The sequence below is a fragment of the Manis javanica genome, chromosome 18 (assembly GCF_040802235.1).
Source record: "Manis javanica isolate MJ-LG chromosome 18, MJ_LKY, whole genome shotgun sequence".
In the NCBI taxonomy this organism is placed as follows: domain Eukaryota; kingdom Metazoa; phylum Chordata; class Mammalia; order Pholidota; family Manidae; genus Manis; species Manis javanica.
This window is the reverse complement of record NC_133173.1, coordinates 374350-391984: the sequence shown is the minus strand read 5'-3', so window position 1 is coordinate 391984 and position 17635 is coordinate 374350. Positions and strand designations below refer to the sequence as shown.

The following is a 17635-nucleotide window of genomic DNA, read 5'->3' as shown; positions in this document are numbered from 1 at the left end:
CCGGTGGCAGGGTGTGCAGGAGCCGCGGAGCAGGTGCTGGGCACCCACGCAGCCCACTTGCCCTCCCCACAGGCCCAAGTACATGGGCAAATACTGTGTGGGGGAGAGGAAGCGCTTCCGGCTCTGCAGCCTGCAGGCCTGCCCGCCCGGCCGCCCATCTTTCCGTCACGTCCAGTGCAGCCGCTTTGACGTCATGCTCTACAAGGGCCAGCGGCGCACGTGGGTGCCTGTGATCAATGACGGTGAGTCCTATCACCCAGGGACACGGGGGTGGGGACCTGAGGGCCAGTCCACCCAGCCTCCCAGGCAGGGCCCAGCCCCGGCTGCCCCGCGCTGGCCCTGGCCTGCTGCTGGTATGTGTCGTGGAGCCTGTCTTCCTGGTGGCTGATGGGCCCCCTGCCCCGGTTGTCCTCACGGCTCCTGCACTTGGGCCCCCAGAGAGCCCCTGTGAGCTGCACTGCAGGCCCTCTGATGAGCCCTTTGCTGAGAAGCTGCGGGACGCCGTGGTGGACGGCACCCCCTGCTACCAGGCCAGCCGCGACCTCTGCATCAATGGTATTTGCAAGGTGCGCTGGAGAGGACGGGTCTCCGACCGGGCCTGCCCCTACGCCCTGGCAGGCCTCCAGTGGGTCCCCCCAGGCCGTGCCCTCAGGCTTCCCAGCTCTGCCAGCAAAGCCCTCTGGTGGTGTCCCACCACCTCCCAGCAAAGCGCCTCTGCTGACGCCAGAGCCCGCACAGGCAGGCGCACACCACCAGCCCTGCCCGGGGCCTCCCATCTCCTCCCCAGGGCATGCAGGCACTGCCCAGTCCGGCCAGGGCCCAGTGGCTTGACCTGCTGGGTGGATGCCCCCAGGCAATGGTTTCCCCCTGTGCCTTACAGGGTTCAGTGTGGCTGAGCCAGGCTCCAGCCTGGCAGAGTAGGCATCCGAGTCTGCTGGCAATGCTCATCCCTAGCCACAGCGGTGGCCTCTCCTCCTGGCCTGTGCCCCCCAGCCTCCTTTTACCCTGCCCCTGGGACGAAGCCACTGGGCGTAGAGGCCCAGGCTCAGAAGGAGCCCACCTCGGGGTGCCAGCCGCTGTGCCTTGATGTGACTCCCATTTCCAGGAGCTGTCAACACTTCTCAGGGGTCCCCAGGGAGCTGGCTCCCCACCTATTGCAGCCTTCCATACAGGGCCCAGAGAGGCCAGTGGTTCACCTGGGGCCTGGGGCTGGAGGGCCCAGCAGAGGGCAGGGCTTGGGGGCTGGTGGCAGTGCTGGCACCAGGCCCCCTCCCCGTGTGCTGCAGAGCGTCGGCTGCGACCTCGAGATCGACTCCAGTGCCATGGAGGACCGGTGCGGCGTGTGCCATGGCAATGGCTCCACCTGTCACACCGTGAGCGGGACCTTCGAGGAAGCCGAGGGCCTGGGTATGGGGTAGGGCCCCTGGTGGGACGCAGGGTGCCCCTTCTTCATCTCCCCTGATGCCCTGCCCTCTGACCCCACGGTCCCCACCCAGGCTATAGATGGGGAGCAGGGCAGCCACCTTGCTTGGCCCAGGTCCTTGCAGGGCGGGCACTGTGGCCCAGGTGTGGGCACCTGTCCTCATGGGCTCCTGCCCCAGGGACCCCAGGCGAGCCCATCTGGCTTTGCCTTCCCAGAGGGCTGGTGCTGTCTTAGGAAGCTTCAGAGACCCCCAGCTCCACTTCCTCCCCTCAGGACCTGTTTCTGAGTGCCAACTGTCCTAGGTGGGGGGGACGAGGGGGTGAAGAGCTCATGGTCTGACAGGGTGACAGAACCTTTTAGGGTGACCAACACAGGGTGGGGAGGCTCAGAGCTGAGAGACTGGGGAAGAGAGTCCTGACCCGGGGAGGTCAGGGACTTCCTGTAGGAGGCAGGAGTTGTGCTACAGACAAGATAAAAGATGCACACAAGATGGGGAGTCATTGCACAGGCAGAAGGGGCTTGTGCCCCCCAAAGCGTGAAGTGGGGGTGGAGGCAAGCATCTCTGGGAAAGGCATGGGTTGCGGCAGCATGGGAGACAGTGCCGCGGGGTGGGAAGGGTCAGGCTGGGAGTCCACTTTGTATCCGGCAGAACCTGGGGCCTAACGTGCCTCCCTGGCCTCCGTTTCCCCATATATGACGGGATCACAGCACCTATGTTATGGGGCACAGGGCTTAGTTCTGTGGGCACACGATGGGCACTGCTTAAGAGAAGGCACTGAAGCCAGCCATGTGGGATTGAGGGGCCTGGGGAGAGGCCGTCTGGCCCAGTGCAAGGGCCCAGCCTGAGGCACGGCACTGCTAGGGTCTCCGGGAGAGGGTGATGGGCTGCGGGCCACAGGTTTGTGCCCCTGAGGTCTTGGTGACAGGTAGATCCAGCGCCTGCCTTTCGGGGGAGCTCGGATTCTTAAGCTAACAGTAGGATCTTTGGCAACAGCAGGCAGGGGCGAGAGAGGGAATGTGGGACGAGAGGTGAGGGGCGGGGGGGCAGCCCTCCACCTTGTGCGTGACCTCGGCCACCAGGGTACGTGGATGTGGGGCTGATCCCGGCGGGCGCCCGTGAGATCCGCATTGAGGAGGTGGCTGAGGCGGCCAACTTCCTGGCCCTGCGGAGCGAGGACCCAGAGAAGTACTTCCTCAACGGCGGCTGGACCATCCAGTGGAATGGGGACTACCAGGTGGCGGGCACCACGTTCACGTACGCACGCGCGGGCAACTGGGAGAACCTCACTGCCCCTGGGCCCACCGACGAGCCGGTCTGGATCCAGGTGCCTGCTGCCGAGGACCAGGCGGGGGGCAGTTAGTCTGGGGCATCCAGTGGGTATCTCCGTGCACTCACGGCCCCCGCCTGCCTGCCGCAGATCCTGTTCCAGGAGAGCAACCCCGGCGTGCGCTATGAGTACACCGTCCACAGGGAGGCAGACAGTCACAGCCAGGTCCGGCCACCTGAGTTCTTCTGGCACTATGGGCCCTGGACTGAGTGCACGGTCACCTGTGGTGCAGGTGAGGGCAGCAGTGGGCAGTGGCTGCCCCACAGGGCCTTGTCTGGGCAGCGATGCTGGGTTGCAGCTCTGCATATTTGCTGGGCACCGTGGACTTGGACAGCATGCCTCTGGGCCTCGGTTTCCCTATTTGTAAAATAGGGCTGGTGGAGCTTGGAGGTTGTGCCCCTGGGCCTGTGTCCTCATCTGTGAAATGGAGCACGAGTCTCACCTCAGAGGCCCACTGGGAGGTGGGGAGGTGGGGCAGAGTTGGCCCCAACGGTGGGCTCTGTGCCCCATCTGCTGGCACTCCCCCGGAGGCATGGCTACCTGCCCCTCATGTTCTCGTTGCCCAGCTCTGTGGGTCTCATCCTGACCTTTCTGCTCCACACTGGAGAGCTGGCACTGCCTCCCTGGAGCCTCCAGCCCTGCCCGGGCCCAGATCCTGCGAATCGTGGGCTCTGACCCCGGGAGGGGCTTCCCCACGTGACCCGGACCCACCAGCTCTGAGCCCACTCAGCACATCCCCTTGCTCCCTTTCACTTCTTGTAGGCATGTGATAGTTTGGCTGACCCCCTCCCTCACCCGTCCATGTCCAGGGATCGCATGTCAGGAATCTGGGGCAGGGACCGCTGAGCATTCCTTAAAATGCTGTTAGGATGACAGAACAAAACAGGCCCACCAAAGCCTGGCGGACATCCCGACCTCTGTTAAAGCAGCCAACAGGAGTGTCTCTGAGTTTACAAAGTGAGAATGGACATAGGGTGAGCCAGACTTGGGGGCCTCGGGGACGATGAGTCAGGGATGTGCTGAGCTGCAAGAGGTAGGACGGACTGGAGGCTGGAGCAGAAAGGGGCTTGTCTCTGCTCTGAGAAGTCCCCAGGGTGCACAGTCTGGCTGGCGCTTGGCCTGGGCCTTCCTCCCTCTCAGCCCTGCCTTCCTCTCCTGGGGGTCACAAGTGGGGTCCTCCCTCTGCACCCCTGGCCACGTTCCTGGCCCGGGGAAATGGTGCAGGCCTGACCCCAATGGAGCGGAGGCCCGCACAGGGCCGCTAGGATTCTGCAGGACCCGTCGTTCCCCTGAGCAAAGCCTGCCTTCTGTGAGTGAGGAAGTGGGGGTGAAGGTAGGGACTGAGTGGGTCCTGGGGCTGGGGGGAACGGCACAGCTGTGCAGAGGTCCCGGGGGCGACGGCAGAGGGTGAGAAGGACAGAGCTAGCTTGGGGCCAGCAGTGGGGGCTCCAGGTGGTCTGAGGAATCTCTTCCCCAGCCTTTTTCGGAGCGCTGAGCTTGTTGGGAGGGGTGTGGACGGTGGGGCAAACCTTAGGATTTGTACACTAGGAGTGGCTGGCTCTTGAGCTCCTGCCATGTACCAGGCGTGGGCAAAGCCTGCACACGACACGCATGACCTTGCCAGCCTCATGCCCAGGCTTGGAGGCAGACATTATTGCTCCCATTAGCAGATGAAGACTGAGGTTTAGAGAGACCCAAGGCCCAAGGCCCCCTAGCTAGCAGGCTGCAGGGCTGGGCCCCCCCCCACTGAACCTCTGCTCCACGCCCTGCCTGGAGACAGTGGTGACGGTCCGGAGGACGGAGACGGGCAGTGGGTCCCGTCCTGGGAGGGCTCTGGGCTCAGGGACTTGTCTTTGGGTGCCGGCGGCTGGGGCGGGGCCCTTAGTGCCAGGCCTGGCTGAGCCCTCGCCCCCTAGGTGTGCAGACACAGAGCGTATACTGCGCCGAGCGGCAGGCGGGGCTGGTGGACCAGAGACACTGTAACCCCCTGGGCCGGCCGGCCGACCACCAGAGGACATGCAGCCAGCAGCCCTGCCCCGCCCGGTGAGCCCCTGGCAGCTGCCTCACAGCCGCTCCTGACTGCAGGGCGGGCCCGTGCGGCAGGCTCCATGGGGGCCCCAGGAAGCAGAGGGAGCGGGCCTCTCGGCCTTGTCCCAAGGCTGGAGCCCAGCCCCGGCCTGCCCCACACTCCCTCTGGGCCTGTTCGCCTCTGTGGTGAGCACCAGCCTGGGACGCCCCTGGTCACTCGTGTTCCGGTCCCTGGGGGTTTGCCCAGTCCCCTTGGGGGAGGGTGGCAGGAACAAAGGCGACCTGGGGGCTAGGCTGCCGACCACGTGGAGCTCTGGGGGATGGTCCCTGGCTTAGACCTGACCCACCTGGCCCCAGTCCTGCGCGTCCAGCCAGCCTCACGCTGATGCCCGTCTGCCTGCAGGTGGTGGGCAGGTGAGTGGCAGGCGTGTTCCCGCTCCTGCGGGCCCGGGGGCCTCTCCCGCCGGTCCGTGCTCTGCATTCGCAGCGTGGGGCTGGATGAGCAGAGTGCCCTGGAGCCGCCTGCCTGTGAGCCCCTCCCCCAGCCCCCGGCTGAGAAGCCCTGCAACCGTGAGGTGCCCTGTCCTGCCACCTGGGCTGTGGGGAACTGGTCTCAGGTGAGCGTCAGGGGGGAGGGGCTGCCCCCAACTCCCCTGGCGGCAGAGATGGCCTATGGGAGCCGTTGCTGGCCCACACGTGGTCCCGGCTGGGGCATCCCAGGGCCAGCCCTGTGCCCCAAGCCTCGGGGACCAGGATGCCTCAGCAGACGACCATGTGGTCCCGAGCTGGCTGGGCCAGGAGGGCTGAGGCTTCTGCTGTGCTGACGAGCGGTGGGCCCAGCTTCCGGCCTGAGATCTTCACCCCACCTCCCCTGTAGTGCTCGGTGACATGCGGGGCAGGCACTCAGCACCGGAGCGTCCTCTGCGCCAACAACACCCAAGTCCTGTGTGAGGAGGCCCGGCGGCCAGCGGGTGAGGCCGTCTGCACTCTGCCACCCTGCCTGCAGGGCCTGGATGCGCTGGGTCCCGACGGCTCCGGCAGCGGCTCCTCCAGCTCAGAGCTCTTCAATGAGATCACCTTCAGCGCCCCACACCCCCTACAACCCCCCTCCCCAGAGCCGGCCAGCACAGGCAATGCCATTGGGGGTGAGGGCCCTGCCCGGGACCTGCCAGGACCCATATTCGTGGACGACTTCTACTACGACTATAACTTCATCAACTTCCACGAGGACCTGTCCTATGGGCCCTTTGAGGAGCCTGAGGCTGACCCGGAACTGGCGGGCACAGGGGACTGGACGCCCCCACCCCTGAGCCGCCCTGATGAGCCCCCCACAGGCACTCCCACACCTGCCACAGAGCCTCCTGCGGTCGAGGAGGGGGCACTGGGGAGTCAGGCCCCTGCCCCTTGGCCTAGCCAGGCTGGCCCTGTGCCGCCCCCACCCTCAGACCAGACCCCTGGGAACCCCTCTGAAAATTTCTTACCCGAGGAACACACCCCCATGGGGGCCCCAGACCTTGGGCTCCCTGGCTCGCGTGGGCCCCCGGCTTCAGCTGGTGGGGTGGAGATGCCTACCACCCCAGGGAGAACAGACAGACCTCTGGGAGCGGGCGACAGCCAGAGCCAGCCACCGCCCCCAAGGTGGGAGAGGACCAACGAGGTTTCCGAGGACAACGAGGTGCCCCCACTGCCCCAGAGACCCGGCCCCGTGCCGCCCCCCCGCCCCTCCATCGGCACTGCCCACCCCTCGCCCGGGCCTGACTCGGTAGAGCTGTGGACCAGCAGGGTGGTGGTCTGGGAACCAGCCCTGCAGGGTGGCCTGGGGCCCGCGGATAGGGAGCTGTGGCCCACTGTGGGGAGGGCTGTTCTCCCGGCCGCTCTGCCAGAGCCCCCAGGCACAGACAGCCCCCTGGAGCCAGGGATTCCCACCCTTTCAACCCCAGGACTGGCTCCTCGGGACCTGCGGACCCCAGCAGTGTCAGGAGCCTCCCCTCTGACAGCCCTACCTGGCCGAGGGCACACACCTCAGGTGGCCTCCCCAGCCCCAGGGCCCCCAGGCCAGCCTTGGTCCCCTAGCCCCCTGGCCCCCAGTCCTGCGGTGCCTCCAAGCTCCGTGCTGCCGTCCACGCCAGCCCAGAACAGCAGAGCCCCTGGGGTGCAGCCTCTGGGCCCCAGCCCAGCTGAGTTGGGGGGCCCGGCAGACCTGCTGCCTGCCAAGAATGCCAGCTGGGAAGCGGGCAACTGGAGTGAGGTAGGTGGGCAGAGTCCGGACAGGTTGGGGCCGTGAGCAGGACCTCAGGTGGGACAGCAGAGCAGGGTCTGAGCCTGCCTCCCTTGGGGACGCTGGGCTGGAGATCAGCCTTGGGGGGCGGAGGGGTTGCCAGGTGGGGCCACTGCACGGCTCAGTCCCGCTGCCCATGTGCCCTGTCTGGCTTATTTCGGGCAGGGTGGGGAAGTCTGCCTGTTTCTGGCCTCCAGGGCCCACTCCTGAGCAGCCTTGGGTCCCCGGGCACATCCTTTCATATTTGGGCTTGTACACTCCCAGCAAAGGGACCCCCAGACAGCTGTGTGGGTGGGAGGCCCCCATGGCCCCAGGCCCGGTGCTGCCCAGGCCAGCTGGCTCCTCCGGGGGTGGTCTGGACCTGCCCACCGCTCTGTCCTCGGGGGCTCCAGCCTGCCCTGTCAGGGGCCTGGGATCTGAGCTGCCTGGGAAGAAGCCGGCCCAGGCGATGGCCATCCCTGACTGTGGCTGGGGAGGGACACATCTCCCCCAGTGGCTCTGGGAGGCAGGGCCTCGTCAAGACAGCTGGGTGGCCTCCCCTGGGTCCCCGGAGCAGGGACAGTTGCTGCTGAGGTTTGACTTTTTTCCTCGGTCTCCTGGGTCGGGGGTTGGGGTGAGGGTCCGTGGCACAGCTGTGAAGCAGGTACAGAAACAGGCCTGGGCACCCTGTGGCCCACCCACCCTGACGGGCAGCCAGTGCCACTGCCTCTCGCCCCACAGTGCTCCACCACCTGTGGCCTGGGCGCCGTCTGGAGGCCCGTGCGCTGCAGCTCCGGCCGAGAGGAGGACTGCGCCCCTGCTGGCCGGCCCCAGCCTGCGCGCCGCTGCCACCTGCGGCCCTGCGCCATGTGGTACAAGGGCAGCTGGGGTAAGGTGCGTGCACTGAGCAGCGGGCCTGGGCAGATGCCGCCTGCGAGGGTCTTTGCCCCCCGTGCTGCCCTCCTGGTGTCTGGAACCCTCCCATCTGATGCTACCTGCCCCACCTGCCACCACTGGCTGACCCCTCTCCTGGGCACTTCCACCCCCACACGACTTTGTTCCTCTCCCCATCTGTCCCCTTCTGCGGGGGCTCCGACCAGGCTGTTCAGGGCCTGGCCACCCGCCGCACCCCTCACTCGGTCCTGTGTGGTCCCAGTGCTCCCGCAGCTGCGGCGGCGGGATCTCTGTGCGGGACGTGCTGTGCGTGGACACTCGGGACCTCCGGCCACTGCGGCCCTTCCACTGCCAGCCGGGGCCCCCAAAGCCGCCTGCCCGCCGGCACTGCAGAGCCCAGCCCTGCCTCGGCTGGTACACCTCCTCCTGGAGGGAGGTGAGGCCGGGCGTATGGGGTGGGAGGTGGGGCGTCCTCAGACCCTGCGGTGGCCTGACCCGCCTGCCCACCCACCCCCAGTGCTCCGAGGCTTGTGGCGGCGGCGAACAGCAGCGTCTGGTGACCTGCCCAGAGCCAGGCCTGTGCGAGGAGGCGCTGAGACCCAGCAGCACACAGCCCTGCAACACGCAGCCCTGCACACAGTGGGCAGTGGGGCCCTGGGGCCAGGTGAGCGGGTGTGCAGGGCACAGGGGCGCAGGTGCTCAAGGTGCAGGCGCTGGGCCCCAGCCGCCCACTGTTCATGGGGAGGGCAATGTGGAGGGGCGCAGCCTGGGGAGGCTCCTCGGGGAAGGGACGCTGCAGGAGGAAGAGGGTCAGGTGACAGCAGGTGCAAAGTCCTGGGGCAGGAATGACACTGGGGGCATTCACTCTGCAAAGGTGAAGGGCAGAAGGGGTGCAAGGGTGGCCACGAGCTGAGGGTGGACAGGGCCCCTTGTGCCAGGCCTCCTTGGAGCTCAGAGGTTCAGGAGTGTGTCCCCATCCTCTGGCTGTGGAGTGACCGCGGCAGGTCATCTTGCCTTGCTAGCCATTTTCCTATCTGTAGACGGGGCAAAGGTAGCGCAGTGAGGCACTCAGCCCGGCACAGTCGGCACAGACTGAACTGTTTTTACGGCTTTTTGCAAATTTCTAACCCTGAGTGATAGGGACAAAGCCCGACTCAGGATGGGGTGGGCCCCCCCCCCGTGGGCCCCCCCTTCCTCTGCCCATGCTGCAGCAGGTCCTCCATCCTGCAGCCGCCCACCGAGGCCTCGTGGGCATGGCTGGCCTCTCTCCCCCCTCCCTCCTGCAGGTGCACGTCCACAAATGAGCATGTGTGGTGGGCCCTGGACTGGCCAGACCCTCCAGGGAGGTGTGAGGGGTGGGGTGGGGAGCAAGGAGGGGCCGTGAGGTGCAAGGATGGCTTCCTAGTGCAGGCAACCCCCACCGCACACGGCCCGAGGCACTCACCCCCACCTCCCGCAGTGCTCAGCCCCCTGTGGTGGCGGCGTCCAGCGGCGGCTGGTCAAGTGTGTCAACACCCAGACTGGACTGCGCGAGGAAGACAGCAGCCAGTGTGACCACGAGGCCTGGCCGGAGAGCTCCCGGCCGTGTGGTACCCGGGACTGCGAGCTCGCTGAGCCTCCACGTGAGTGTGCCCGCCCTGGCTCGGGGGGCGGTGGGGCAGAAGTCATCCACCCGGCACCACAGCCTTCCAGCTTGGGCAGCAGCCACAGCCGGGTTGCTCTATGCCCTTGGGCAAGCTTTCTCCCTCTGCTACCCCCAGAGTGAGGCTGGAGCCCCTGAGCCTGGGTGGAGACAGGGCCTGGGGGAGCCCCCAGCCCCTCTCTGGCCAATTGCTTCCTGGCCAGGGGTTTCCTGGAGTGTAACCACAGGAAGGGCCCCCTCCAGGTCCTGCCGGGTCCCTTCCTGGCCATCTGGGTCCTCCTGCATGAAGGGCCTGAGCTGGCGGCTCTGGACGCATGTGCACGTGTGCACTCCCTCCCTGCAGCCTGGCCGCCCCGGCAGGGCTGAGCCCAGGAAGCCGTGCCCCCCACAGCTGTTCAGCCTCAGCCTCCATTTCCCTCTTGGAGCCCCTACTTCCTTGTGCATAACGGGGCTGCACCCCCTCCTTGGTGGCGGGGTGGGCAGCATAAATGGGGTCCTGGGCAAAAGCCTGGGAGGTGCTCGGGGGGGCTGGCTCTTCCTCTCCCCCGATGCCACTGTCACCCGCTGAGGTCAGGACGAGGGTCCGCCTCTGTCAGTCGGAGGGCCCAGCAGCAGTGCCCTGTGCCAGCCCCTGTGCGGGCCCCGCTGGCTGCTGGTGCCATGGCGCCCGCCTTAGGGTGGAGCGGGCCACGGCTACTGCTGGCCCTGCATGCTGGGCTCAGGGCTGATGGGCACTTGGCAGCTGTGGCTCCAGCTGGCTGGGGCCGGGGGCAGGGGGGGGGTAACTGAGGCCTTTGGTGCCTAGAACCAAGGACAGGCCTGGCCCAGAAGGTTCTCTTGGAGGTCAGGGAGGGCTGAGGGGGGACTGTGGGGGCGGTCATGTGGCTGAACCATGTGCTGTCCCAAGTGTGGCATTTACGGTGGAGGCCAGCAGGGAGGTGGCTTGGACGCCGTGGCCCTGAGTCCCCAGGATGTTTTGATGGCTCGTGAGCTGTGTGGCAGGACATTGGGGAAGCCTGGAAATTCCAGGGCATGTGGTCACTGCGGTCAGGTGGCTGACACAGTGTGACCACATCCGTCTGCCTATGAGGTGGGGGCTCCTGACGGAGGGGGCAGTAAGAGGTCTCCCCAGAGGTCAAGAAGCTCGCCGTAGGCCCCACAGCAGGAGCAGGCTGCAGGGCAGCAGGAGTGCAGCTCAGCGCTGCTCCCTGGCCCGCGGGGCTGCCTGCCGCCACGTGCCCTCTGCCTGCCAGGGATGTCCCAGACCCAGGGCTGTCCTGCATCCTCCTCCGCCACGATGTCTGCTGGAGCCAGCAGGGCAGCTGGGGGCCGTCCGCGGCAGCAGCGGTGGGCCGCAGCGGTGGGAGCGAGGCCAGGGGCTGGGAAGCAGAGCACATCCCAAAATAGCTCAGAGAAGGGAGGGAGGGCCAGCGCCTCAGCCCCAGCAGCCCCGCCTGCCGCCTCCCGCCTCCCTCCCCAGGAGGCCTGGCTTGCAGGCTGTCTCTGGGCCTCCCTCCCCAGCCTGGCTGGGACTCTGTTCTGGCCTGTGACCCAGCAGCTGAGGCTCAGTGCAGCCCGCCTGGCTGCAGGGGGTCAGGGAGGCACAACAGGGCGGGTGCAGTGGGGCTTCAGCTGTGTGCCAGGACCTGTCGAGGGCACTGGTGAGCAGGGTTGCACGGAGTGTTGCCCTTTGGCATCTAGTGAGCACCTCAGCGTCAGGGCCTTTCTTCTGGAAGCTGGAACACAGCTGGACCAGTCCTCAGAGTCCTGGGCTGGGGGTGGTCAGGCCAAGGGCTGGAGCCAGGGACATCTCTGCAACTCCAGAAACGGGGCTGATTTGCTGGGGGTTGCAGAAGCCCCCCAAGGCTGCTGAGGGAGAGCAGATGGCCCAGGTAAAATCCCAGGGGCCCCTCCACCCCCGGTGCTGGTGCCCAGCCAGTGGCCCTGACCCGCCCCACCCCACCCCAGGCTGTGAGCGGGACCGCCTGTCCTTTGGCTTCTGTGAGACACTGCGCCTCCTGGGCCGCTGCCAGCTGCCCACCGTACGTGCCCAGTGCTGCAGCTCCTGCACCCCACCCAGCTGGGGTGCCCCCTCCCGTGGCCGTCAGCAGGGCACCCGCCACTGACCCACACCCATGGGGCCTGCAGCCAGGCCGGGATGCACAGACTGATGACCGACGCACGGACCTCAGTGCCCCACCCAGGCTGCGGTGGAGCCGGCCCTCGCGCTTCTCTGGTGCTAACCCCGGCCCCTGCCAGTAGCAGACTGGGGACCCCCTCCCCCAAGAAGTATTTTTTTATTCTAACAGTTTGTGTAATATTTACAATGATGATAAACATAAAGAACATCTACCATTTCAAAGCACAGCTGGGCCTCCTCTTGGACTGGGTTGGGGAGGTTAAGTTAGAGCCCCAATCCTCTGCCCTAAAGTCATCCCCCATTCCAGTGGCACCTTCCCATAGGCTCGTCTGGGAGGCCAGCTGGGTGAGGAGCAAACGGTTCTCCCAAAGAATGTAGGTAGGAAGACTGTAGGAGGCAGAGGGCTTCCTGGAAGAGGTGTATGCAGGGCTCAGAGGGGTGGTGACGGGTGGCAGGAAGGATTCCTGGGCAGGGGTACAGCTTGGCAAAGGCCGTGGGGGCTCATGCTCTTTCCTCAGCCCTGCTCAGGGCCCCCATGTCCCTGCCCCAAGGCCCCCAGGGACCCACGTTCACAGGGACGGAGTCGGGCCCTGCCTCAAGCAGGCAGCAGCGATGGTGAGGGGTCTGGGAACCCCACAGGCACTGCCTGGCCCCCTCTGCTCTGTCTGTTCATGCCCCTGCACCCAGTAGGAGGGGGAGCATGGGATGCGCTCAGCCCCTGGGAGGATGGGGAAGGAGCAGACTGGCCGGCCATGCCCCTCCTTCACCCCTCCCGTTCGTTCTCCGTGCTGAGATGGGCTGGGCTGCGTGTGGCCATGACTCAGGTGTCTCCTCCCTGCCAGCCCTGGGCTGGGTACCTGTGACCCGGTGCCTAGTGCCTGCCCACCATACCCCCCATGGAGCCAGGCTGTGGGAGCAGGCGGGGAACAGCCCCGCCTCAAGGAGTGGCCTTGCAGACCCCAGCCCCTGCCTCTGGCATGAGCTATGGACTTAACCCTTTGACACCTGCTCACATGCACTGCTCTAGGGGGGTGCCATCACCCTTCTGAGGCTCAGAGGCCCAGCCCCACTGTGCACACCTTCACACTCCATTCTGCAGACTGCAGTGTGGCCCCGAGGGCACGTGCCCTAGGCCCCTCGCCCTGCCTGGCTCAGTGTGTGAGGGGCACCGAGAACCACTCCTTGGGGATTGAGACAGAGAAAAACTACCAGGCTGACCCAGTTAGCAAGTGTCTGCCCCAGAGGCTGCCCCGCTGCTCCCCCCGGGGCTGGAGCAAGGACCCCAACTTCAGACGAGAAGCCCATGGCTCTGAGGGAGGTGAGCAGTCGAGGGCCTCCAGCCCCACCTTGCAGTCTGAGCTCTGGGCTGCCCCAGTGCTGAGCCCTCCCACGAGGCAGGAAGATGACTCTGCACAGGCCCTGCAGGGGGTGCCTGCCAAGGCCCCTCAGGGAAGCGAGCTGCTGGGGGCTGTACCCGTCTGGACGTCACAGCACGGTCCACGGGTGGAGTGACACGCTTGCTTCCTGCCCGTCTGCAGTAGCTGGCCAGCCCCAGGAGGTCCCAGGGTCCCATGCTTTGAGTAGGGGTTCCCAGGGCTCTCCTCAGTCTGTGAGCAGGGCCTCCGCATTTGGGCTCCGACCCCTGCACAGGGGCCACAGGTCACCGCACGGGGCTCTGCTCGGATTGGCCCAGCTCTGCCACTGTTCTTGGGCTGGGGTCTCAGAGCACCTCCCCACACCGTGGGAAGACATTTGGTCTTAATCATCCTCGGGTGTTTTTCCGATGATGGGGGATGAGGGGTGGCGTCCCCAGAAGCAGCCGGGCCTGAGGCCAGGCAGGAGGCAAACAACCCATGACTCAGGCCGGGCAAGCCGCAGCTGGCGGAAGGCGGGGGCTGCTCCGGACCAGCGCGGCTCCAGCCCCTGGCCCCACCTCGGTGCCCCCGGCCCTCACCATGGCCAGCCATGGCCCTTGGGCCTTCCGGTCCCACCCACCCCAGAGCAAACCAAGGACCGGACGGAGAAATGCAGTGGGCGGGTCGGGGAGGCTCCATTGGCCCTGCCCCACCCTCCAAGGCCATGGGGCTGGGCCCTCAAGAGTGGCCACATGCCAATCCAGAAGGTCATACAAATTATTTATTTTACCTTCCAGAATGACAATTCCAAAGTCGTACTTGATAAGCACAGAGGTGGTGTGACATGCACAAGGTCCCTGGGCAGCCCCTTGGGTCCTCGGGCCTGCGGCCAGCCCCCACCCCAGGCACGCCCCAGGCAGGCCCAGCCGCTGGCCCACATGCAGTGAGACATCGCAGAAAGTGAGGGGCGAGGGCTGGTGCAGCAGTACAAACACTGAGTTAAAAAGGAGAACAGGGACTGGCTACCTGCCTGGAACACTTCCTATGTCGATAAAACGCAGTTGAACCGAGGTCGTTCTCAGCGGCCGACAGCCTGGCTGTCAGCATGACTGGCTGTCAGACCTGAGCCCACTGGGTGGGGTGGTCGTGCGTAAGTGCAGGGCGGGCGGGGGTCTAGGGCCACAGTGCGGGGGGAGCTTCAGAGAACTCAGGCTCACACAGACACATAGGGGTCGTGCACACACAACTTATACAAAATAGGTAGGATCTAGAAAAATCTTGATAAAAATAGCCTATAAAAATATAAACTGTAGTGAAAATATACAGATGTATTAACAGATACTAAACCCATAAAAAACAAGCCCTCGATGTGAAAGCTGGCAGTTCCTGCCTGGACGACGGGGGAGCTCGCCTGGGCCGTGCCCATCAGGGCTGAGCAGTCTCTCCCAGCCCCAGGCCTGCAGTCTCAGCTGCCAGACCCCTGCAGGCCCCGGGGCAGCACCTGCAGGAGGCCGCCCTGGGGGCACAGAACTATGCTCAGCACAAGGGGAGGGCAGTGTTGGCCCAAAACGGGGAGCTGGACCCTGTGGTTCTGTGAGTGCACCCGGCAGCCTGTCTGGCACCAGGTCAGCATTTCCACTGTGCTTGTTCCAGAGAGGTGAGCCTCCAGGAAGCACCCCAGTCCCTTCTCACCCCCACTCTTGCCTACTGCCTGGAAACTGGCCCAGGACCTGGGGAGTGGCTGAGACTATGGGCTCCAGCCACACACTAGGGCCCAGGACCCCGGGCATCCGGGTGCTTCCAAAGATGCCTTTTCCAGGGTGAAACGAGCCTGTTCCTATAGATGGCATTTCAGCTCCAGGACAAAGCATTTCCTGGGGGAAGCAACTCGGGGACTAAAGCTTGAGGGCAGGTGGGGGCCAACCCCTACCTTCTGCCCCTCCTGGGCTGCTGTGCCCTAGGCCGAGAGCAATGGGGAGGTGGGGGGGGGAGGGCTCCAGCAGCCCAGCTGGTCCCATGGAAAGACGTCCTTGAGTGGTCAAAGCTGGTCCCAAACTGCTAAAACATGTTTTTGGTACCTGAAGAGACAAAGGCTTTGGCTAAATATAGAGACCAGCTCCCTCCACACAGTGAAAAACCAGATTAACAAATTTAACTGAAGACAGAAAAGTTAAGCTCAGTCTATGCAGAGATGCCACCTGGCCACAACACTGCTGGACGGTGGACAGAACAGTCTATGCAGAGATGCCACCTGGCCACAACACTGCTGGACGGTGGACAGAACAGTCTATGCAGAGATGCCACCTGGCCACAACACTGCTGGACAGTGGACAGAACAGAAAACCACAGGTGAAAAACGCTTCACTTGACTCTGAGTCCGTGGGGTTGATACACATCAGCTAAGGGTCATCCCGTTTCCTAGGCGGTGGGACACCACTTAAAACAGCTGCTTTCACGTTTGACTAACACTGTGCAGGAAGCCTCCTCCCCTCTCTACATCAGGGGTGGTCCAGGAGTGATTAAGCAGCAGTAACCTTCCTTGAGCAAAGCCCCTTTTCCAGGGATTCAAAGAGGCTGAGTCCCAGGGACAGCTGGGCCCACGAGTGAAACCTGTGCTGGCCTGGAGGGCATGTCTGTGCAGCCTCACCAAAGCTGGGGCCTCAAGCAAAGGCACTTCCAGCCACAGGCCCTGGCTGCCGACCTCCCTGCCATCCCAGCCCAGTTGCCAGGAGCCCAGGATGCCCCAGAGAAGCCCCAGCTTCCAGCCGCCCCACAGCTTTCGCCAGGCAGCCTGCCTGCAAACCTCCCCAGGGAAGCTTCCTCTGCCTGCAGCCAAGGCCTATCTGGGGCTACACCCGCTCCACAGGGGGACCCAGATTCCCTTGGATCCACCCGATTCATGGAGAACGACTCTCAGAGTCAGCTCTTGGGTGGTAGAGATTTTCATAAGCCTTGCGGAGCTTGGCCAGACAGAGGGCAGCAGGGCCAGGGCAGACTGACACCAAGATGGCTGCTGGTGGGAAGCAGGTGTGGAGCGGTGCAGAGCTGGCCCCAGGGCAGGTTGCGAGCATGGTTTGAAAGGCTGTGTGGGGGGAGACAAAGTTGCTCGGAAATGGGCGGTGGCTGGCAGACAGCTCCAAAGCACTGCTCTTCATGCCAGCCTGCTGCCGGGCCTGGGAGCATCCGAAGCAGCGGGCATCCTCCACAGAGCAGTTGTGCAGAAGATGCCCTCGACCATCCCTCCGTCCAGGAGGCATGGTGTGGGGTTTTCTGGGGGGGGCACCAACACCACCAACGGGTGCTGTGAACAGGATCTTGAGAAGAGCCGCCTGGGAAGCCCAGCAACATGCCCCTCAGGCAGAAGCACGGTGGGGACGTGTGTAACCGAGCGCTGTGCAAAACACAGCTGTAAACAGAAGGGCCCGAGCAGGACGAGAAAGCGCCATGTGGCTCTGGCCATCAGCCCGGCGGGCCTCCAGAGACCGCGGCGCTGTGCACTGGCTCCGAGGGAGCAGGGCCTGCAGCTCCCCCTCCGGTGCGCCACGGGGTGACGCGGGCACGGCGGCTGGTGCTCAGGTGTCCTCCTCCTCGTCGCTGACGAGCTCCCCCTTATCAGGGCTGGAGTCCCGTTCACGCAGGAAGTCCTCCCGGATGGCCTCCAGCTCCGTCAGCTCCAGCCGGACCTTTTCCAGGTGGTAGGCACGCCGGTTCCGGATCTGACGCAGGGGGAATGGGTTTAGGTCTCCAAAGGAGATGCTGATCAGCTTCCTGGCAGGACACAGGACAAGGTGTCAGTGGGGTTTGGGGGTGCTGAGGGTGGACCCTGGACCCTAGAGGGCCTGATGTGGGTATGTCCCCAGGGCCCATTCCTCATGCACAGGCTACCCGGGCAGGCCCTGAACACTGCCTGTGTGGCCTGGGGACACCTGTGTGGCGCAGATGGACAGGTACCCGTTTGTGGCCTCTGAAGCCTCATCTGTATGTGGGTAACAGCCATGCCACCTGCCAGGGTGTGGGCTCCCGGGAGCTGCCACCTGCCAGCACTAGGACAGCGCCTGGTGCTTGCTGGGTGGCAGCAGGGATGGGCCTGCCGAGTCCTCCAAACCAGCGTAAGGCTGGGCAGTTAGACCCTGTCGGACAGATGGATGGGATGAACTATGCCCAAGCAAACCTGGTGGGCACTGCAGACCCGCCCACTGTGTGACAAGTGTGGAGACACAATCTAGAGAAACGGGCAGGTGGTGTTTCATACCACCCCCAGGTAACCTACAGTCAACATTTAAAAATCACAGTGACCTGTCCCAGTCCCCGGCCAGTGATTTAACGGAAACTGAACTGAGAGGACCCAAGGCCTGGCATGGATTTCCAGCACCGACGACATCAGCTGCAGCTGACCCGGGGCTCCTGGCAGAGCCCGTCCCCCACTCCAAGGCCCCTGCCCCTGGGGTCTGCAGGCCCCAGAGGCTTCTCTTCATAGCACCAGAGGCCACCCATGGTGCAAACCCAGGAGAGCCCGTGATGGAACAGAGAACAGCAGGGCCTCTGTCAGAAATGACCCCTGACCCGCT

General features: G+C 64.9%; 2 protein-coding genes across 8 annotated transcripts in view; one reads left to right on the top strand and one right to left on the bottom strand.

The window, feature by feature from the left end:
• Positions 1-11937, top strand: part of ADAMTS7 (ADAM metallopeptidase with thrombospondin type 1 motif 7) — a 38634-nt gene extending 26697 nt beyond the window's left edge. For both annotated transcript variants that reach the window (XM_073227273.1, XM_037013579.2), the window contains 13 exons: positions 73-242; positions 439-566; positions 1287-1407; positions 2504-2748; positions 2842-2983; positions 4668-4794; positions 5183-5396; positions 5657-7027; positions 7778-7930; positions 8193-8366; positions 8448-8594; positions 9390-9552; positions 11541-11937. In XM_073227273.1, coding sequence (XP_073083374.1) covers positions 73-242; positions 439-566; positions 1287-1407; positions 2504-2748; positions 2842-2983; positions 4668-4794; positions 5183-5396; positions 5657-7027; positions 7778-7930; positions 8193-8366; positions 8448-8594; positions 9390-9552; positions 11541-11698 — 3313 coding nt within the window. In that variant the 3' untranslated portion in view covers positions 11699-11937. The remainder of the gene's footprint in view (positions 1-72; positions 243-438; positions 567-1286; positions 1408-2503; positions 2749-2841; positions 2984-4667; positions 4795-5182; positions 5397-5656; positions 7028-7777; positions 7931-8192; positions 8367-8447; positions 8595-9389; positions 9553-11540) is intronic.
• A 1891-nt stretch (positions 11938-13828) lies between these two features.
• Positions 13829-17635, bottom strand: part of TBC1D2B (TBC1 domain family member 2B) — a 54495-nt gene continuing 50688 nt past the window's right edge. For all 6 annotated transcript variants that reach the window (XM_073227274.1, XM_073227275.1, XM_073227277.1 and 3 more), the window contains one exon: positions 13829-16835. In XM_073227274.1, coding sequence (XP_073083375.1) covers positions 16640-16835 — 196 coding nt within the window. In that variant the 3' untranslated portion in view covers positions 13829-16639. The remainder of the gene's footprint in view (positions 16836-17635) is intronic.